This window comes from Struthio camelus, chromosome 8, assembly GCF_040807025.1.
Source record: "Struthio camelus isolate bStrCam1 chromosome 8, bStrCam1.hap1, whole genome shotgun sequence".
Lineage (NCBI taxonomy): Eukaryota > Metazoa > Chordata > Aves > Struthioniformes > Struthionidae > Struthio > Struthio camelus.
Window position 1 is genome coordinate 10,033,073 of NC_090949.1, and position 23,646 is coordinate 10,056,718.

General features: G+C 41.6%; 1 protein-coding gene across 4 annotated transcripts in view; it reads right to left on the reverse strand.

Annotated features, from left to right (window-relative positions):
• ATF6 (activating transcription factor 6) overlaps positions 1 to 23,646 on the reverse strand; it is a 99,783-nt gene that overhangs the window by 21,341 nt on the left and 54,796 nt on the right. For all 4 annotated transcript variants that reach the window (XM_068952064.1, XM_068952065.1, XM_068952067.1 and 1 more), the window contains exon 15: positions 1,152 to 1,236. In XM_068952064.1, coding sequence (XP_068808165.1) covers positions 1,152 to 1,236 — 85 coding nt within the window. The remainder of the gene's footprint in view (positions 1 to 1,151; positions 1,237 to 23,646) is intronic.

A 23,646-nucleotide genomic window follows, 5' to 3' on the forward strand; every position in this document is an offset into this window, starting at 1 on the left:
ATCCAGATCAACTAGTAAAGGCAAGTGGGCAGTAAGTTAGGAGGCTGTTTGTTTCATCTGTGATCAAATCCATTTCCTGAGCCTCAGGATTCCAGGGGAAAGGGCTGATGAACTAATTCAGTTGAATGACATGTTATGAAATTCTGGCTGGACAGACAGGGGACTGCGAGGGACTGTCCAGGATCAGGACACAGCAGGCCACATAAACGCAGCTGGCTGATACTCAATTTCAAGAAAAATAACTATGTCAAAGTAAGACAAATGGTCAGGGGGAAAAAAAAGAGAGGGAGAGATGTAACAATCCAAAAATCAAAAACCTACAAGCAGCCTGGTGGTTGATCTGAAAAATTCCATTAGAAGCCTGGGTAGAATGTGCACTGCAATTTAAAAAGGAAGCAAAGTGATCCAAACTCCCACCCTGTAAAGATCATTGGGAAGACTAAGGAGGCATTGCAGCACAAAGGCTGGCGTTTAGCTTGTCCAGATGAGAATATGAAAACCCATAGAGCATGGCAGGTCACATGTGAACACAAGATCAGGAGAGCTAATGAAGACGTGGAAGAGGCCCTTGCAAAAGGGGCTGTTAACTGGTAATAAAAAGTTCTTAAAAAAAACAAAAAAAAAAACCCAAAGCAGGAAGGCAGTCAGTGAATCGGTGGGAGCACCTGGTGAGCAGCGTGGAAAAGGGGCACTCAAGGGTGATAAGGCCACAGAAGAGAAACTCAATGAATTCTTTGTTTTGGACTTCACTGCTGAAGGTGCTGGAGAAAGTCCTCACACCCGATGCAATCTTTGCAGCCACCAAGTTAGAGGAGCTAGATCCAAATGAAGTACCCTTAACGAGCTATATATAAATCACCAGGACTGGTTGGCGTCACCCCAGAGCCCTGAAGGAGCTAGAATGAGAGACTGCAGAACTGCTGGCCAAGGCACGTGGCCTCTTGTTACAGTCACAGTGACCAGGCCCTGGCGATTTGCCAGCGTCCCAGCTCCAGAGGGGACTCTGGGAACTACGGCTCAGTGATGAGGAAGTTTGATTTCTTTTTCAAAGCTACAACAGACGCTTGGTCTGAGTTTGGTTTCCATATACAGGTCAGGCACATCTCTTTGAAATTACTCTCCAACCGTTCTCTTTCATGTTTTGGACTTACCATTGATGTTTACAGCTGGCAATACTATAGACATCTTTGGTCTTCTGGTCTTGTTATGTGTGGTGGCTGGCAATAACAGGTGGTCCTGGAAAACAGGGGAAAAGATGTGTTAAATCTACCCTGGAAGCACAGAGCTGGGAAAATTCCACTGCGTTCTCCGTTACAGGCATTCCACATAAAACTATTTACGACAGCTTAGCAATTTCAAATTGTCGAGAGAGTCTTCCAAAAGTCACAGCAATCGCTCACGCTGCGTAACCAAGAAGAAATCCCTATCGCATGTGGAAGAATATGAAAAAGCCTTGATCATGTGGAAAGGGATGGAAACTACTATTAGGCCCTAGTTCAACAGAGCACTTATGTCTATGATTAAAGTAATTTAACTTGACTTCAAAGATATTTAAACATGTGGTTAAGGGCTCTGCTGATCTGGAGCCTTTACTGCCAGTGCTGTTTGCTTTATACGTAAATGTCATCTTACTATATCTATCTCGAGGTCTACACCACATGCCTCCTCCAGCAGGACCATATCAGTCAGGGTTGTGATGGGCTGTGAAATGTGAGCTCTGCTGACAAAACCTAGCAGGGAAGTGTGAAGGCAAAGCTGTGTTTTTGCCAGAGCACTTTATTTCAGCTGTGAGGTGGCTGAGTGCAATAGGAAAGAAGTGTTCAAACTAACTGTGTTAGGTTTTAGCAGTACAAGCGGCATCTGCAGGAGGAGCTCCAGGTGTGGACCTGACCTTCAAGGAAAAATTTCTTCCGTCTTTTTGTTAACTGTTGTTGAAGTGCATTTGCTGGACTTGCAGCCTGGGGAAATATGGTTCTTTTCTTATCAACAGAACTAACAGAGCATAAAGTGCCAGGCCAGGCATCTCTTATATTGTACTACGCTGATCTAGATTGACCAAAGATCACTAAGGACAAGGGAAGCTTCCCCTCGCTTTCAAAGGTTAGCTTTCCTGGTAGAAGGTTGCTGCACTACCCGACCTCAATACGCCGTGGGCATTGCGAGGGAGTTATATTTGCTCTCTCTTAGTAATTAGGAGTGAAAAAAAAAAGTCTGTGCGTATATAACTGACAAATCTAGCTAAATTTCTAACTTAGACTGTAAATGAAACAAAAACTGCCAATCACTAAATATCTTCTCCAGCCCCAAAAGAAAAATTTCAAAGGCTTATTTTTCCAACGTGCGTGTTTACCCCTCTCTCTCTGTAATCCCAACCATTCCAAGTTCACTCCCAATGTCACTGCTAAGAATGAAAGGCAGCAGGTGCTACCAGGTCACACACATGGGTACTAACTCTCCTAAAAGCATTTCTGAGCATCTGCCTTTCGAGACCCAGACATCTATCTCAAATAGGTTAAAAAAAAAAGAAAAAAAGAACAAGGTTGATATTCTCATCTCATGTTTTCCCATCTGTAAAACTCCCACAGTATTTTACAAAACTGGCAACTCAGAAAGACTTTACAGGCAGCTCTTTGGTTAAGAAGAGGCACCCAAACACCCTACTATGCTTTTGAATAAGGTTACCTTTCAGCAGAGTAAATTATACTTTCTCCAGGACACGGTTGTTGTTAGCTTCTTAATTTCAGGGTGACTGTATTCTTCCCATTTTAAAATCTAAATATTACATTGTTATGACTAAGATTCAGGGTACTGAGTTACACGCACAGTTAAGTGTTAAAAATATCAACAATATTCTGTAGATACATTTCAGAAATATCACTCTGTTTTTTTTCCCCCCCAAAGAAAAAACCCAGATGACTAACCATGAGAAGTGAAAATGACTTAAATAAATGAATCTAATTAAAAACATTTTAGGACCAAAATTATAAAACCACTCTCATATAATCATTCTCAGACCACATATGTAGTTCCCATTTCATTCCTGAACGACTGAGACTGAGACAACACTCAGGAAGACAATGAACTTCACAGAAAAACTGTTCTGAAATTCAGCGGGGCATGAATTGTTCCCTCCCAAGGGAACAGCCTAAAGATAAGATGTCCATCAGATCTACATTTTGTAACAGTGTCCTTGTCATGATTTGAGGACTAGTTTCAACAGTGCTTTAAAAAGTTTATCCTTGTTTTTTTCTTTTTGAACACTTCTGAGAAGCCATAACATTGAGCATTATCTAGCAAAAAACCAAATACTGCATAGATTACAAGTAATTACTATTTTTTTGCTAACATATTTCAAGATTGGTAAATGAATTGACACTAACTTAGCTTTGCTTATAATGACACCTTTATTTACTGTATGTACAAAATGTGAGGAGGTACTTAGCTAATATATTAAGAATTATCACAAAGTCTTTGTAATCTGAATACCTCTACAGAAATAAACAGCAGATGACAGCGATGACAGAAAAACCAAATGGCTGCATAGCACCAAAATAAAGAAAATCCCTTAATTTCCCCCTCGGTCATTACCTCCTTGGCTGGCCCTCTAAAAAACATGCTAGTGCAAAACGGCAGTTTGAAAGGTTAGGTAGAAAAACTGTGAGCATCCAGCAGAGGCTACCAAGCTGGTGAGAGGTGCGGAGCTTGAGGTATTTGCCTACAAGGAGGGGTGGAGGAAGCTGGGCTTGTTCATTCTGGCAGTGAGGAGACTAAGGGGCAACCTAACGGCAGTCCACCACCGCCTGAAGAGCAGCTACAATGATAATGGAACAAACTCTTCTGTGTGGTACCAAGTGATATAACAGGGGGCAATGGCCACAAGTTGCACCATGGGACGTTCAGGTTGGACATTTGGAAACACTCTGAAGATGGTGGCACAATCCTGGAACAGGTCACCAGAGAGCTAGGGGATCGCTGTGCTTGGAGGTTTTCAAGACTCAGCTACACAAAGCCATGGATGCCCTTATCTAGTTAGCAATAGTTCCACTTCAAGCTGAAAGTTGGACTGGTGGCCTCCAGAGCTTTTCCTCACCCAACGTTTCTACGATCCTGTGACACTCTCGTAGACTGCATGACAGACACTGGCTGTAACAGCTTCTTAAAAGAGTCCTACGGTAACTACAGAGGCAGCGCAAACACCTCGCACCAGTCCAACACAGCTAAACTCTATGCAGTAATGCTGCCGGACAGGTTCAGATTCCACCAAACTTACTTGCTGGAAAACAATAGTTTATTCTAAACCTTGTATTCAAAATGGGATATAAAATGCACCTTTCTTATTCAGCCTCAGCTAGAAGCCAATATATATTTTAAATAAGATGAGTTAGATTTAATGTCAACTAATTTTAGACGTCTGTGAATTGTCTTTCAAGAGCTGTGAAGAAGAAACCTCACAGCTTATCACCGTTTGCTCTCCTTCCTTATAACTTCTGCTTAACAACAAAACCACCAAGTCATCTTCTGCTGGATCAGTCAGCTGAAGGGGCTCAAGAAGGGGCCTGAGCCCTTCCCAGGGCTGGTGTGATCATGTGACAGGAGCTGGGAAGGAACAAGGTCTCCCCATTTTGGTAGCAGTCAGTCGTGCAACTGGCTTAGCTGTGTGGCCCGAGTCTAAGCCTAACATGTGAGCTCAATCCAGCTGATGTCATGAAACAGTCACCTCTCATTTCGTTCTACCCTAAGATAGCCTGGAGAGGACTACTACTTAGATAGGTCCAGAGATGCCTGCTGCTCTCCACTGACTATAATAAGAACGAGAACTAGGTCAGACATGGGTAACCAACTTTCAAACACCTTAAGCTATATTCAGTGAATCCCTCCCAGAAAGTCTTCTTGCCCTCCCACAGAGGAACAAAAAGGAGCACCATTTTCTAGACAACTATATACACTCAAAAACATTAGAGCAATACAAGAAGGGGGATAGATATATACAGTGACAATATTCTAATTCAGTATCATCTAATGAAGTGAAACTTATTTTACACAAATCATAGCAGGGCCAACACATCCTACTCAGCTACACAAAATCCCGTTTGAGCCAGAAACTGAAAAAATAAAAACTTTCTATTATCAGAGCACTGTTATCAGCACTCTCTCCAAACGCAACCAGACAAGACCAACCCACTGGATCTGAAACAAACTGCACAGGAAACCAGTTTCATCGAAGCTGCTCTGCTAACCGAATCCAAGGCATTTAAAGGGACTTCCTCTTATCTTCCAGGTTCTGAAATGCCTCCAAAAACTATACAATAAAGTGGTACATTCATGCATCAGTTCACCTGCTCCTCCTCTGTTTTACTGGTACAATTTGAACAGTGTGGGAAGGAAGACCCAGAGACTTCTGTTTCCACAGCAGATAGTAAGACAGTGAAGTCATTTCCACTTGCATTTGTGTGTCCAAACACACTTTGGAGTTTCCGTACAACTCCTCCATATTTCAACACCAGCTTTGGAAGACAGACCTATAAAAAGCCAGTCAGCTGTAGGTCCAAACTGCTAGCCTGAGCTAATGTGCAAGACGCACAGATTGTCTGGAAGTTGAATACAGCCCATCTCTACCACAAAGAATTGGCTGCGTCTTTGGTGCTTTTTTTTTTTTTAACCTTGAGCTAGGGAAATTTATCCATCTCCCTACCGTCTTTTTCTTTAATATGCAGGAGTGTCTCTATGACAATCAAGCCTAACTTGCAAGCTTTCATTATTACCCTCATTCTATATGGAAGGCAAAGGTAGTGGCAGGCACTCTGCAGAATATCATAAATACTTTGTCTACAGTTTAGCTACCCCACCTACAATGTTCTGCTGCATCCAAAAGTCTTCAAATTGTCCACAAGTTTTATATGAAAGTTAATATCCAATTACATACATGCAACATAAATCAGTGTAAAGATTAGTGATTAGAAATAAGACATTCAGAACCATTGCTCAAATATATTTCTAACATGTGAAACATTGCCTTGTCCTATCCTGTTCTGAAGCATGCCGAACTACAGCCCCAGGGAACTGTGACGATTTACTCATCCCTAATTTTAAACACTAGATAAAAATTTCTAAAATTAAAGTGCTGTTTGTGATATTGACACATGCAATAAAGCTGAAAATGAATAAAAGCAAAGCCTACAAGTCAGCATCTGGCCCATGAGCATGAATGTCAACCAGAGGCAGAATAAATCACAGCTATTACCCAACAACAGATGGCTTTGGCTTGGGCCAAGATTTACACTTAGATGAGATGACAATTTAAATAGACTATGCAAACCTGAGAGTGCTGGCAGAATGACTGGAAAAATATCAGCCTGGAAAGACAATATTTCAAACGAGACCCTAGCCTCAGCAGTCTTACTCTGCTTTTGATCATCTCTATAGTTTGGTGATATTGAAGCCAGATTATTGATTGAGAGAGAGGGAGAGAGGGAGAGATACAGGTTCTAGAAATCCAGCCACAGATGCATTACTCTAAATTAATAAGTTGGCATACAAAAACCTTTTTTTCCTGTGGATAAAATCCGAGGCTGTTACTTGATATACTTCTGAGAATCATCATATTTGTTAAGTCCTTGCCACCATAAAACATTCAGGGCCCTTCATAATTAGAATATAATTAACTAGCGTTGTAAATATTTAGAAATTAGGTACCCTTATGAAACTTTGAATCTATGAATCTAGAATCTTTCTACTCGTCTGGCTATTCCAGTGTCTCCTGATCTGCTTTTGGATTCAACAACGTGTGGAGTTACAATAAAGATTTTAACGCTTCTTACATAAGATCACTGTTGTCAGGGCTCTAACAGGGATTAAGCTTGGAGCCTTACGTATCCCTAACCCCCACAGCTTCAAATGGCAATGGAAATCCTGTTCCACTGCACTAGTATTTGCCAAAACTGTCCGCTCCTGCAGCTTTAGCCTGAGTCTTATGACATGTGGCTTGTTTCTCAAAATCCCGGCTACCTAGACACATGACAATCTGTGGGCATCTTAGCTTTCATTAGGGAAAAAAAAAAAGTTTCTAACCCTCATAGTTAAGGGTCACAGAGAAAATGTCATCACTGCATACCATGAAGCTTCATTAAACGGAGTAAACACACTAGTCCAAAGGTCTTTTGGATTTTGGGGGTTCACTTTGTAGGTCTGACTCTTGGCTTTTAAACTATAATACTGCAATACTGCTTGTCTCGGGTTTTGTAGCACACGTTCCATCAGGCATGGGGCACCTGGTGGCAGACAATTCCCTGGGGTTAGTGTCATGTATTTATAGGCAATCTACAGAACTCCTCCCCCTGCTTCTAGGTGTTTGAAAGAAATATCCATGCGTTAATCTTTGCAGCATGCCTATGATGTAGGAAAATACTATTAGTGCTATAGGAAACGTTTAAAAGGAGATGTGCACACATTTGAAGAATTTCCAAGCGACACAGGACACAAAAGAACAGTTTTCCAAACCTCCTAAAGCCCTGCACCCTCAATATGAACCATCTTTCCTCCTATCCCTGAATAAATTCTTTGTCGAAATTATTCACCTAAATTTTGTTCAGTTGTTGTGCTTAGGTACGGATAAGTATTTTTCAAAAGCCTTTTCAAGTTTTCTGCACAAACGGATTACATAAGTAGAAAATAATTAATGTACCTTGATTTAAACGCACCTGTTGCAGTATATTTAGCATATTTGTCTATGTAAACATTGTTTGTCATGCTATTAAAGTCATGCCTCTAACCCTTCCAGAGCAGTTTTGAACACATATTCTCCAAAGTACAGATGTGATTTACGTGGAAGGCATGACTCCACTTCTGCAAGACGGGCCCTATCTTGCATCTCTTCTCACGAGGACTTCGTCAAGATGTTTAAAATAAGCCTGGCCCTCAATTAGAGATCCATCTCTGAACAACTAAGGATAACCTTTGCCAAAACAAGTGACGCTTATTACTTTACAGGAATAAAAGTTCCAAGGAGACTGGATTAAAATACCAAAGGAAAATCTTAACATGCTTAACAAGCTACGTGCTAGAATATTGCAATGAGCAAAGACATTTGCCAAAGCTGAGAGGGCAAACAGAGTCAGGCGTCTCGGCACGCCAGAAGGTACTCTGTCCAGACAGCTTTAGGAGAGTTCTTACAGTAAACAAAATAAAACGTAGCTGGGCATGTTTCATCTCTGTTTTTAAGAAGCCATCCAGGGAATCATGCCTCAACCTCTTCCAGCTTACATCTTCAGAGCTATGATTCTAGGACCATATTAGAGCTATTGCTGATAGAGACTGAAGAGCTTCTTATATCCCACTGAAGCACTGGCAATTTCTCAAAGTTGCTAGGGGTATCATTTTTCTTTAACTGTTCTACTTTTGGTAACGTTCCACATGGACTGATGGCTCAGACACTTATCTATCAGACATGCAACCACACCTAGCTATCTGAAGATGAAGCAGGTACAAATCAAGTGTTTATTTAGCTATAAAAATTGTGCACCAAACCCATGTATTATTTTTCAAACCTAGCTTTTCTGAGCACCCTGGGAGATTTCAGGCGAATGAGATGACACTGGGCCTTCTTTTGAGCCAGGCTTTTGGCCACACAAAGCCTGTGAAATAAAAACGTGCCCTTTAACAGGCATAAAAAGCTGCACACAACTTCAGCGACCTGTACAAGTTCTCTGAGGAGCTGAACTTCTCAAAACCCAGAGCTGATGGAAGAGTTGCTGGGAGACTTCAGTCTGTGACTTGCCAATGAGCCAGCTTTTCTTTTATCGACCACAGGTTTCACACCTTCTGAAGATTTCACTTTAATTCTTTCAGGCTGCCTGGCTGCTGTCAGAGACGTGAAGTTTACGCCCTGATCTCCTAAATACGCCACTGAACCTTCACTGAGCAATGCTAGTCTTTGGCACGCAATTTCTAACCAGGAAGTGGCAATCGTTAAGCTGCAACTTGATTCTCAACACACCCAGAACTGAACTTCGGCAGCTCTCTTAGGCATGCCCCTTTGGACGCAAAAGGAGGCTGTTCCCTAGGGAAGGGAACTTACTGCAATATAGGCATGGTCTACGGGCTGATCCTCATTTACCCCAGCAGCTCCTAACACTGCCAAACACTTAACAGGGATCATGGTGTAAATGAGAATCAGGTCTTGGCGTATCTGTTTCTGGTTTCCTCCGTCAGTTTGAAGAACAACTGTAGAGGACGCGTACGAAAGTTTACAAATTTGTAGAGGAAATGACTGCATAATTCCACTATTGATTCGTACGGGTGATGGCAACCATATGCTGTCCTGAGGATACACCATACTAGATGCAGCACTGGTCCACTTGAAAACGTCCGAATTTTATTGCAATACTGCTTCACTACCAGAAGAGGTTAAACAGGGCAGTAACTGTAGAGGGGAGGATGCATTTGAAACTACTGCTATCCTACCACTTTGACTCTTATAAGTCTGTAAAGCATGGGGAGGTTTTAAGAGCTGAAAAAAGAGAGAAAATCAATTAAAACCTCTACACGAGCTGTGATTCATAGCCACAATCCTTGCCCATGACACCATGAACTGTACAAACTTCCCTGTTTGTGAAGCTGGTGCGTAAACACGTTTTGTTGTGTTTTTGAAAAAGTAACCCTTATAAACCCAAGTATATTCTCTCATCCTCACACCACAGACCCTCCCGGGAAGTACATGACATACACAAAGGGTCATGAGAGTGGGTGGAAGATGGGATGAAGACTGCAGTGGACCCACAGAAAACTCATAAGGTCTCAGCCTCTCTACATCAGCTCTTGACAGTCCGCCCTGGGAAGCCACAGTAGCTGTACTCCTTTAGGTTTTACATTAACCATTTAACATAAATGGAAATAGTACCAGTTTTGCATATATTAGGCTTGCAGTTATGTTCCATTCTGTTAGCTAACACAGTGATTTTGCAGCATATTAAAAAAGAGATTTCATTACTGAAATTCAACCCCTCCCTTAATCATAGAATTTAATTACTTTACTGTAACTCCTTGTCTTAGGCCAGTCCTGTGACAGTGGAGGGGAGAACTGTACCCTAACAGGAACACTCCCAGAAATGCTGGCTTGCATGTGAGGATAGAGCTTCTTTTTCTGTAGTTTGCTTTAATTTTTGCCAAAAGTGCTCTTATTCGCAGCAATGCTGAGCTCTTCTACGCACAGGTGGTTTTTACAGCCTATACTTTGCACGCAGCAATGATGTGATGAGATATGCTTTTTATTTAAGCGTTTTACCAGAAATAGCTCAATTCCACAGTCAATTAAATGTCCTGTAGTGTAAGATTACACCTTTCTGACGTTCCCAGGCAATTTTTTAAAAATAACATTTAACTGTGCTCTGGAACAGCTTCTGGTCACTTTATCACTGCAAAAGAGAGGGCTGTTAACCACTTTAGTTCCCACATGAGACCCGCATGAGAGATCCTTTAATAAAGGAGCCTTTAGTGCCTTTTATTATCAACTGTGCTATTGCCAGATGTGATCTGTTCTGGATCTATAACTAAACTAACTGGGAAGCATCTCTGTGAACCAGGGACCCTCAAGAAAATCCCAGAGACCTCAGAGGAACTGAAAATTCACTACATGACAATCCTGCTTTTGAGGAGTTTCTTCTTTTGTCTTCAAAGGCAGTACTGCTGAATGTCTACAAACAGCGTCCAGCTTCGGAGTTCAGCACTGACCTCTTCCTTGGCGTAAAGAGAGAGCCAGTGGCAAAGGACCTCTTCTGGATTAAGAGCCAACAAGGATATAGAGACCTGCTGTGAATTGTGTCCTCTTTGCAGCTCACAAGTGGAGACAGCAACTATCAGTAAAGCAGGAACTCCAACTTCATTTTGGCCCTTCTCCTTTTGGGTTGAATTTATTTTACACTCCCTTAAGGGCCGAAAGTAACCGAAACAACAGAGGCCAAATTAAAGTGACTTCATTTGAATATGTAAATAGACTTCAAGTTTCTCAGGCTTAGACGTTTATTCAAATCATCTCTGCAGTACCTCTTAACTCCTGAATGATCCAAGACATAATAGCAGTCATTCCTATTTTACAGTAAACATATCTCCAGGTGTAAAAGCAGAGGACACAGTTTCACAAGATAACTTGAGGCAAATAATGGCTTCCTGCTGCTGAAGCTGTTCCCGATTTCTTCTACTTCCTGCCTGTCCTGGGCTGGGCATCGCTGCTGCTGGCTGAGAGTTGATGTTGGTGCATCTGACTCCAGGGAAAACCAATTCATCTAGCCAAAATGGCAACAACTTAACCCAATAATGCCGGGGTTGTGGGTCTGGGGCTTTGTTGTGGGAGGTTTGAGTGTTCTGGGTTTTTTTTTTGCCAAGAGGAAGTGCTGAACTACCTTACAGCTATTTGACTATTTCGGCTCATACAACAGAGGAGGAGAAGAGGGGAACCGAGGGCTGAGGGCAGAGAAGAGATGTGCAGGAGAGGAAGAAGACTGAGAGCAGTTCAGAACCTGTGAATTGTTAATTGGGCTCATCTGCATCACAAAAGCACATTCAAGTTTTGTTGTTACATTCAAAAACATCTGCTCTAGAGAGACACAGTAGCATTAGGCTCATGAACTGTGCTGAATGATGCCCACATTCTGTCCAGAACAGGTAGGGATAGTCTAAGATTAAGTCTGGACAGACCACATTCAGTTCATTCACAATCATGTAGCCTTTCCTTCTTTTCACATCATAGCTTAGTGGTTAGCACATTTGTCTAGAAATTGGAGAAAACTGACGCCTAGACCCTCATCAGAGGCAGACCCTCTGCTTACTCCCAAACAGAGTGCACATAAGCCTCAGGTTTGGGGAGAACGTGGATGAGTGCATTTCCCACTCCTGTGGAAACTAGATAGTCAGAACCTACTCCAAAAATTGCTATAAGCAGATGCCCAGGGAAGAGTAAGAAAAGTGTCTACAGATATGACACTTTCTCCTAACCGACTGTTTTCATAATTACTGTTATGAAACATTTCAACTACTGTTTTAGAGATTTCCTAGCAAACACCTGACCTTACATATTTAATAGCTATTAATAGATTGATCTTCTGCAAACTTTCCTAGTCTCCCCTTAAACCACGGAAACTCAGAGCACCCACAACATCTTTTGGCAAGGAGTTCCACAAGTTTAATTCTTTTGCATGAACCATCTCCTTTGCTTCTTTTGAACCTGTCTCTACGTTTGTTTGCTGCTACTCATTTCATTTGGTACCGTACTCTGTGGCCTTTAAGCAGAAAATAATGGTTACAGTTGAGAAGTGGAGTGAGACTAAAGATGCAAGAGGATCTTTTCGTATTGCAGCAAAGTTAGAGAACCAACAAAATAATTTTTGAATACACCACAGAACACAATACAAAGAACTACTTAGGCACACTAAAAGGCTGCTGTGGAGTAGATGCCACATAAAGAGGGAAGAAATGAATATAACTTTTAGTTTTTCTATTCTTATGGTTTACAATCCCTTTATTCAACTTCCAAGACCAAATAGAAGGAATCATTGTTTAACAAAAACATTGAAATATGCTGGTAATTAAGTATTTATTAGTCAAATATTGGAGTCTATCTAGTGGCCTCTGAGAAGGAATTCTCGTCCCCCTTCAACAATCAGAATATAAGTACATTTCCAGAGGACAGACCTGCTAACCTTCCGCCTTACTGAAATGTCTATCTTAATCCTGTTCACAAAGTGACACCAGCTGCTTCTGAACAGCTTCAGGCTGCCTGGACATGATCAGCTATTCTCACTCTTCCCACTCCTCTGCAAATTTGCCTTTGTGTAATTGCTGAAGACAAACCAGTCTCATTTCAGTCTCACCTTTGACTTGCAACAACACATCCTAAGTAATATACATTAAATATCATTTGCTTCCCTTTGTGAATATGGAATATTCTAGGAAATCACAATTAGCAGGGGCTTACGTGGAGATACATTAGTTAGGCACGCAATGAGGCACAGCAAAGCAAATCATATTGCCATGAAGGATAATGAGGTGAGGGCACTCCATTTTTACTGTATTTTTATCATAAGAGTACTCTTCCCTTTAGTGTTTTGTTTGTTTGCTCGTTTTGCTTAGGAAGGGTGTACAAAATTAAAACAAAACCCATGTGAACAAGGAGGGCACAGGACAGAGACTAGAAGAAATCCAGCTAATTAAACTTCTCTGCAGAACTGCTTTGCAAGACCCAAAAGTAAAGAACAATGCATGCATTTGCTATGATGTAATTCTGGTTTGGCATCAGATTAAAAAAAAATTCCTAAACGCAAAGTAAGAGGATGTGAAGAACAGAAATCTATGTTTAAGTAAACAGTTTTGGTTAAAATCATATAGCAAGAGTTTTAAGGACTTGAAAACACTTTGATAATTTGAGTGTCTTCTGTATGGAAATTAGTTAAGCCTCAAGATAAAGGGGAATAAATATATGCATATGAATAGTTGACTTAGGTCTGTGCTGCTGTGAAGACAAAAAAAAAATCCCAGCTTGTATTGGTTGAAGAGTTACTATTATGCTTGATAAGAATCAGATTTTCTTCTAACGGTTCTTACAATTAAACCCGCATCATAAAATAAATAAAAAAAGCTTGCTCTCAGTTACCAGAAAATCATGCCGCTTTGCCATTTTGTGTCCTTCTCACTGGCTGTATCAGCACAGAAATGCACTTCATCTGTAACTCCTGCTTGAGTCTGTCAATTATCTTTGTAGACTTACAACATTATAAGACACAAAAGGAATCAATTGTTTTATGACTACTACCCATAAAAAGATACTCTGCTCCTTCTCTAACTTCACTGCAGCAGAGCTCTGCTTTTGCATAGCAGCTGCAGGCTATTACTTTTGCAACTGCAATCTGTAATTGCAAAAACATGTAATTTAGGTAGGGCATGTGAATGAGGTCCAGGAAAACCCAAAAGGATATAATCCAGATTCTTTGCTTCTCTGACAAAACGTTAACCCAAAGTTTCTATATTTGCTTGCAAGACCTCAGGTCTTCTGTAGAAGACAAATTCTGCGTTCCCAGAATTACTACCCAACTGGAAACTGAGCCCAAAAAGACTGTGGAGGATACAAAAACTAAAGCAGGGAAAATTATCATCAACAACCCCCTTCCCCCCCCCCCCCCCCCCCACTGTCTTGCCCTCGCAGAAACAGGCTGAAAGAGCAGCAGCCCTGCCCCATAAGCAGGGAGCCAGCCAAAGCAGAAAAATTGTTACATGGTTTATGGGCATGCTCCTTGGATCCAGCACCACAAGACAGACTGGACTGTGAAATCTGTTCTCTCTCTAGACCAGACTCCCCCTGAAGAAGGTAGACAGATAAAATTAAGATTTATGTAAGGCTTATATAAGGATTTCTCCAAATGCTGGATCAACATGACTCTGGGGCTCACGATCCATTTGCTAACGCAGTTATACTCTGCTTTCTGTTCCTGTATCTTTGAGTTCAAAGGACAGTGAAGCACAGGAAGAGTTTGCCCAGACATGTAAGGAGATCTCCATGCTTAGACGTTTTCAGAGCCCACCAGACAACACCACATCCAATCTCATCTAGTGTCGAAGACATTCCCCCTTCAAATAGAAGGCAGAACCAAAGGACTCCTTCAACTAACGTCTCTAAGATCCATGAGGACCTTGTTTGAATTTGGATGAGTCTGTGAAGATTACACTTCCTGTGTCTTACTAACCCTTAGACCTCTCATGAAAAGACTGTATACAGAGAGATGTTAATAGCAATTGGAGCTATGTAAATATAAGAAATGTTGAGGCATAGCTACTGAAGTCCATGAAGGGCCACACACTCTGTGACTTGACATTCTTTTTACAAAGTAAGTTCCTTGGGAAACAGAAGAAGGCATCCCTTCTTGTGGAGCAAGAGCACCCACACACGCAGGTAGTCAGGAAAGCAAGAGAAATTTTAAATTCCTAATCAGCAGCAACTGTCTAGTAGAGTCAAGGCCTTAACTTTTTTTTTTTTTTTTTTTAAATCTAGAGTAATGAATTCGTTCGCATGTGTTCTGTCCTAGAATGCACGCGGCTGAGACCCAGCCCGAGGCCAAAATTACTATCTTTTTGTGGTCTGCAGCAACCGAAATAATTTAAGTCTCCTGTTGAATCTCCATACTACGTAAAATAGCTGCAAGGCAAGAACTGGACCACCTGCAGTTGTCAGTGCAAAAGACCCATTGTCTTGGATTAGCTCAGCCAAACAGACAGAATTTGAACACAGGTGCAGGATTCAGTCTCGAGGGCAACTTTTTAAAAAATTGATCCAAATGACATTCTGATGAAAAGAATAATTAGATTTATTCCTAGTGCACAGATAAATATACATTTAAAGTTTTGGAATATGCAAAGATCAGTCAAGTAAAAACAGCTTGAGAAAGAGGCAAAAAACGAGTCTAAAATCAGTTATGAAATGTCTCTATTACTCCTGATCTTTGCTACATATTTTAGACTGGTAACAACTGTTGAGAAAAAACCTCAGTTCAGACACAGCGTGGATGCAGAGGACATTGCTAACGTGTCTCCCCCCTGCCTGAGAGATATCCTCTCTAAGCCTTCCATCCTCATCTCATCTTCCTGAGCTGGGAACAAAGAGGACCAACTGGCTTTTTTGTTGATGCATGAATACTGTTCATTATGAAATGAACTAACAAACTGGACAACAAGTCACTTCACACTGTCTGTGGAAAGCCATCAAATAGCCAACTATATGGGAATTAAGACTGTGCTTTGTTCCAAGCTCTTGCATCACATAGGACTTACCATTCTGCCAGGTAGGCCTATTTAGTGAACTTTCAACAGTGAACCTACAATGTACTAATGATAAAAATAACGCGTTCTGGTGCCTGCAACAGGTCACAAGCAGCAACCAGTGCCAGACACCTGTCTTTCACAAACAGGAGCTAGTAGCTCACACAGAAAAATCAAGGACTCCTCCTCCTTTGGAAGCAACAGACGATGCTGGGAGTGGACCTATATGTGAGGAGATACGCACGATGGAACGCGCGCCACAACATCCTCCAAGTGAGACTAACTTTTTCAGGACAGTATTGAGCTACTTCCACAAAGTGGTATTTTGGACTGCGTTTTTTCTCAAGTTTTGGAGGAAAAAACTCCCTTTCCCAATTTGTCAGTCAGTCTCTGATCACTGCCAACTCACTGGCAATACACTCTCTGGGAAGGGGAAACAAAAATTGAAAACAATAAATGGCAAAAAAGAAGAACATCTCTCCCAAGGGAATCAGGGCTAATGACAGGAGTGAACAAAATAATACTGTGAACTAAATTCTAGGCCAAAATCATTGCTAAATACCTAAATACATTTAAAGTTACCTAAAAAGCATCCCTGTTCTGCAAATCAAACTTCTGCTCTGTGGAAGGTTTTAGCCTATGGTGAAAGCCAGATCTCGATAATGCAGTGTGCTCCCCTCTATTCTCCTGGCTGGCACAGTCGCAGCTTGCCACTGTTTGCCCAGGACTGCCCAAGACGAAACAGTTGTGGGTCCCGCCGCCACAAGGATGCTGCTTCTGAGAGGGAGCAGATGTACAGGAAATTAGCAGCAACAAATCTTTCCTAATTGCAGAAGTCAGATCAGCTACACAGACATACGTCAGAGGGACTGAAAATTCTCAATGTTCAAAATATTTCTTATCCCTCAACTTTCTGGAAAAAGCAGCTGATTGAGAAGACTCCAGGGACCTGCTCTTGACCCTGATCCTCCAGCCTCGTACGCTCCAAGTACTTGAAGATACTGCTTAATCTCCCTACGGGCGATTCCTCGTCACTTAAATTGAGGTATCATCTCTCAGCACCGAGAAGAAACGAGGCTTTGGATCACAGGTTAAAAGGTGTTATATAAGTACCGGCAGCACTTTAAGTAACCCGGGTTTAAAAATTCAGGTCTCATCCACATTGACAGTGTCTGCTCCTTAAAGAGGCTTTAGTAGCACCTTTCTAAGGAACCTAAAGCAATGGTGCTCTTCTTTCTCTACTGATCTATCATTTTCTCTCCTCTGACTTCACTAGGGGGAACGATTCTCCCCTCCTGCCACATACTGCCAAAGTTGAATAAAAATATGCCTTTATATAAATATAATTTCCAGCAATGTAAATGCCACTGTCAAAACCACAAAAATATGGCAACATGAGAGATACAGGAAGAAACGCAACCAGATAAGGGAGGAAACAAATGCTGTTCCCAGTCAGCAGAGAGGCTGCATTTTTGCTTGAATCCCCTATATTTAACGAGAGCCGTGCAATGTCTTCAATTCAGACTTGGGTGGGTCTCTGTACGTCTTGGCAGCTAGGGCAGGCCAAGTTCCTCTACCGCGTATGGCTGGATGGTGGTCTGCCAGATACAGGCTACGGCATCTGGTGTTCCAAATCCAAATAGTCTTTTGCTTTTCTCAAAATGTCGGTTCAGAGGCAAGGTTTTAATATCAAGATGCAGTGAGCTGAGTCCAAATTTGATGGAAATGTTTTAAACTGCGCAATGTGTGTTGCATTACACATGCTTGTTGGAAAGATGTTTCTCATTCTGCAGATCCCAAGACATCTGTATGGCTGAGCATTCATTAGCTATTCATAGTTTCTTCTAATTAAAGAGATATTCAGTTTAATAACGTTAAAGAAGTTGTCACCTCTGTTACTAATGTTCTCAAGTAAATCAAGAGAGTATTAAGTTTCTTTTCATTGTTTCCTTGCTAGCTTGCTTAACTCATACTTCTCCTAGCCTGAAGAGTTTTCTTCCCTTCTCATTCATAGCTAAGTCTCCCTTCTAAGTCTCACTTCTGAGTCCAGTTTTGTTGCCAAATGCCTGCCCTGTTTGAATTTCTAGTGCTGCTGAGGAAGAGGTAAATCAGTTCTAGAAATAGACTCCATTTTATAAGGGAGGGGGAATCTATAAACACTTCTTAACTCCCCCCCCCCCCCCAAAAGAAAACCTCAAATCAAAACAAGAAAACAACCTGATGGAATGCAGTTTTAAAGGGTGTAGATAAGGTACATGACTAACTTAAACTTGGTGGCAAGGGGATTTGGATATTTGACATTTACTTTTCTCCTTTTATCATCCCTAAACTACCTACAGACACCACTTAATAATTTCCAGAAGTTACCCTACCTATAAAACTGCTGAACAGGGGGTAACATCAGAGCATGACGCACTTCAGAAGGCCTGGGCATATCTGTACAGGTACTGAGCAACCTAACCATTCACTGCCACCGAAAGCACGAGGGTTCGTTCCTCCTTCCTCAGCCCTCGCACCTTCCCTGCCAGACCCTGGCAACGGTCAGACCCTTCTGTGAGTCCCCTGAAGACTGTAAGCAGCAGAAAACCAGCTACCTTCTTCTCCAGGCTAGGTTTAATCCATCTTAAATGAATAAAAAGGCTCAAGGCTCATCTGACAAGAGCATGCATAAGCGAGGAAACTGGTAACAGCAACTCTCCTTTTCAGTGGTGATAAACAGTTAAAATGGGTCACTGATCTTTCTTTACCCTAAAAATCACGAAAGCAGCTCATGCTAGCTGGGAAAAGAAGAAATAACCTAATTTTGAAGCGTGTTGAGAGAATAGCATCGTTTTGGGAATTCACACAAGCTATCAAAATTCATAGCACTAGGAAAGATGCAAAGCACCACTCACTTTTCGTGACCAAAACTGGACCTGCCCTAGAAAAAGCTTTTTCTGGTGACAACTTGTATCCTGATCTGAAGTCTGACTGAGCGAGTCAAAGAGGAAAAGTCCGATGCAGAAGCACGAGGAAAGGAGCTCCTTCTCTCACAAAGACGAACAGCACTCCTGGATGCCAGGGTGCGAACTGGCGCAGGAACGTCGCGCTCCTTGTGCGCCTTAGGATCATGCGCTTGACTAATTGCCTGAATGCTGCAGCGATGGAATGAAGAAGATCACAGGCACCACATTAGATTGAAAAGGGTGAAGGGACAACTTTTGAAAGTTAAAAACATAGAGAGATGTTTGCTTGCACGCTTCTGACGTGTCAAGAGACATATCAAGCTACAGCTTTTCAATCTAGGCCTGCCAGGCCCAAGTGTTACTGCTCTCTCTGGCGAGCAATAGGTTTCTTCCACCAGTACCTGTTGACTTTCAATCACATTTAAAACTTATTGGCTCAAGCAAATAGAAGCCTTTCACCTCCCCACTTAGAGCAAGATTAATTTTTTCCAGCTTCAGCTTTCTGAAAGAGTTGTCTGGGCTCCCTTTATAACCTACTGAAGGCGACAGGCACCTCCAGAAGGAAGTTCAGCCCACACGACGGTAGGTGTTCAGGGTAAGTGGGAAAAGTTGGGAGGGGGCTTTCTGTCTCCATTAAGTACAGCAGGAGCCTTGTGCAGTGCTTGCCAATTTGAGGTGCCTGGTAGCCCATAAAACAGCAAAAGTAGTCTGTGAAATGATTTAAGAAAAAAAAGCCAGATGTAAAGAAGTTAAGAAAGAAAAATAGTAGACGAGCATTGCGAATCAGGCAAACTGCATGCTGGGCTAGATTTGGAAGGATTATTGAGAAAGTCCAGTGCACAGGGAGATGGTGCCAGTGATATCAAATAGAAATTAACGCATGCAGTCCTCTGCCTTTATCTGTGCACATCTCCCTTGACACCTGCCACTAACTTAAACGTCTAGGACTACAAGTGTTTCCACATTCCAGTATTTTAAGTCTAATTATGTACCTGTTTGTGAAACAGCAGTTATTAAACTAATTTCAACATTTTCTGTCAATATCCTGCAAAATATGACGCAACTATATCAGAGAACCACAGAAGCCACGTTATTATAAATTGAGTTTTAAAAATAAAATGCTCTATTCGTAACACTTCACCAAGCTGCTGGAGTTTCCAGCTTTTTCAACTGTTAAAAAAATACTGTATATATTTAGATCAAAGAGAGGCTCTACTGGAATTATGATCATGGAATAAAGACGTGAAGGATGATACATGAAGATTTTTAGACACGTAGGTACATGGCTGAACTCTTAAGACACTGAGGCTACAAATGTTATGGCAAAATAGCTGACCTCATAATGTGGATAGCATTGGTTGCACAGGCATTTCCAAAACCGTACATTTTGGTTTTTTAATCAACAGAACCATGCTCCAACATGATGCTGCCCCCCCCCCCCTTTTAATATTGTTGTAGCTCTAATTCTAGACAAAAAGATTGAACAACTTGGACTGCGCAATTTCTACAACATATCAGAGAGGTACTGAGCACTGTGACGGCACTAACTTCTAATCCTCAAACACAGCTGAAGGCCCGTTCAGCTTATCATTAACCAATTTAATGAGGCTATTCTCTCTTCTGTTATCCCAAATCATCAATGAAAATACAAGACAGCACAGGATACAAGAAAGTCTGAAGAGCTTTTACACAATAAATCCTTCCAGTTTCATATAACCCAATCTAATTACTCTGTTGCATACAGCTTTTGTCACTTCCTTCAGCCAAACACATTATGTCCCTAGCTTGCTTAGGACAGTATCACCAGAGGTGCTGCCAAAAGTTAACTCAACGTATATCACCTATACCATTTTTTCCCTACCCACACTACTAGCTGCAGGACAAAATATGAAGAAATTGAAGAACAGGATACATTTTGGAAGTGACTAACATCTGATGTGCCATCCTAGCAGGTTACTGAAATTACCAAGATACTCTGGAGCTTCTGAAAGCTCTGAAAAGTTCGTGGAGACCTTCATCATTCAATTTCTACACAATTTACACTTGCCATGAAGAGTTCACATCTAACTAATCACACCCTTCAAGTGAGGAAACACTGAGAACAGCAGAGCCTCATGCTACTTCACTCTGGTGGACACACGAGTCTCCTTCGCTCCCTCTTGCCCTTTGAACCCTTCCTGGCTCTGCAGGGCTATCCTTGATCTACACGAAGGCAGTATGAACGCAAGACAGTCCCTTAGCTGCATATCATATCCCTCTACCCCTACAATCACATGCGATTCTGTTCACACGCATACCTAAAGTTCACACAGTCCTATAAACACTGCACATGTTGATACTAAGAGGGAAACGCAGAAAGTGAGCACGATAATTGACCATTTGATCAAATTCAATAGTGCAATTCCACACAAGGCAAATGAACTGCATCAAGGTTCTGTCCCGGTGTTTTCAAATAGAGAAAGTGCCGCAAGCAGATAAAGGTGATTTGTAACAGAACGAGACAAAAGGTGCCATAACCCCGATGCTAGGTTCTAGGTTTCTTTTTCTTCTTTTAATCTAGGCCTTTCTTACTGTCAGGCCTCTCTTTCCTACGAGAAAGAAGTTACTGGAATTGACTTTTGTAATCAAATGAATAAATTCTTAAATCAACCACTCAGATTTGGAAAATCTTTGTGAGTCATAAGGGCTGTCAGTTTTGAGGCAGGTGAAGGGGTCCTGAACCACCCCAGCCTGACTTCGCAGGAGGATAATGAACAGCGACTGTTACAACGGAGCAGAGGAGGAGAGGTGACCTGCCGGAGGGAATTAAAGGCTAATTATTCCAGAACATATGGGACATCAGACTGTTCTGCCTGAAAAGGTCTGCATGCTTATTCTCTTATCTACACCCACAAGCATGCAAGATAATGCGTCTGAAGTACATATACGATTATATCATTTGAACAGATCACATGCTACGGGTACAGCAGTGTAAATAAAATTTCCATTTTTGACGTCTATACCAGACATAAGCCAACTTTTGGCCAAAGCGGACATGCCCAGTCACGAGGCTGCACCAGTTCATCTAGCTGGCTTAAAACCCCACTTTCAGCATTAGCAGTATCACCTCTATATTTAGCCTGAACCTAAATGGTTCCTTTCTGTACAAGTAAATGTAGTATTTACACTTTCTGCTATTCTTCTAGAGCCAGTTAACTGCCTTTGTTAAAGTTTTACACCCACAAAACTGTTCCATCTGCCCTTCTTGTCCAAACAACAGTGTGTTTAACGAACCATTTCATTTTTATACACATTTATCTAGGTTGGCTTTTAAGAATATGAGCTTGAGAACTTGGGAAACTCCTGGCCTATACTGTTTGCAGCACCTCAGGGGCCTCCTGAAGAATTACAGTGTACATCTGGTAAGCAAATACTAAATAGATGGTTTAGCAAAAGCAAACAGAAATCCACAATATACTTCCTCGCTGTCAAGAAGATACCCCTCTGGAGACTCGGGGCCCAGACTACCTAAGACAGCAGCTTTCTTGCAGCAAAACAACTCCATTCCAACCCCATTTTTCTGTAATCTTCTGCCCAGAGATTACTTAAGCTACTGCTGAGTTCCTGATCCCAGTTCAAAACTCTGAGTTCACGCACTCAGGACTGTTCTTAGAAAGGAGGAGAGCTACACATGGGTCTCCTGGAAAGGAGATTAAACAAGGGCCTCCCGGATGCTACAAGTGACTCAATCTGGGAAACTCCACACAGGATAATGCTTCAGGGAAGGAATCAGTGAGGAACAGCTTGGGAATGTCTATTTCTTAGCAAGAGTTTCAGAGGAGAGTATTGTTTAAAAAACAGAAGCCTGGCAGGACTCAAATCAAGACAAGAAGATGGCCTGCATACCTTCCTTGCACAGAGAGCTTTCTGTCTGAACACGACTTGAGATCTTTTTCCTCATATCACTTACTACCTCTCTTTAAGATTTGAAGTGTCAGTTATCTCACTTCGGATAGTCATGTAATGAAGGAACAATAATCATCTCCCATGCAATGCAATGTTTCAGTGCAATGAGTGTTGCTAAACAAATTCCAAGGACAGTGTCCCATGTGATCTAACATATAGGCCATTCTTACCTAGCATTCTTGTGGTGCACATGTTGTTGAAGTTGTTTCTCTGTCCCTCTTGCATAGCTCTATCTTCACTTGATGAGAAGCATTTTGTGATGCCAGAAGCACATTTCGCAAGCATATTTCACTGCTTGCCATCAAAACACAAAAGAGGATTTCCTGAACAGTGCTTTCCAGCAAACAAGATTTCGCATCTTAGCCCAAGATATTCCAAATTCTGAATCACTGATTCAAATCTGGACAGTTTTCTGCAGATTTGCTGGTAGAACTGGAGCTTATCCAACTATATTGTGAGGACCAAGCCACACCAGCCATCAAGCAAACGATCTCATTCTCAGATCCACCTCTCTGCTTTAACTATGAGGAATAAAAGCTCACCTCACTGGGAGCTGATAGGGAGAAGATTTAAAAGAATTAACTAGATGAGAAGCTGCTATCAGCACAGGTAGAACATACCTATATAGGACCCTCTAAAACAACTTTTAGTCCTAGTACATACAAGTCAGGAACAGACCTATGCTGATACTTTGTCAAAACATGGCGAAGAAGAAAGATTGCATTCTGGAGAAAAGGACCTTCTGCATTCTAGGATTCACAGCACAGAGATTTAGATGACATAGAGCTTACAAACCTGTCTTAGCCCTTTATGAGAAGGGAGTGAATTTCTGTAGCTACAACTTTGTCTTTCCATGAGCCATCTCAGCAGACAAGCTACAAGGAACCTAACAGCCCCACATACAGAAAACAGATTGCATGTTTCAGCCTCAAGCATGTTTAAAGATAAAACTGTAAACTTA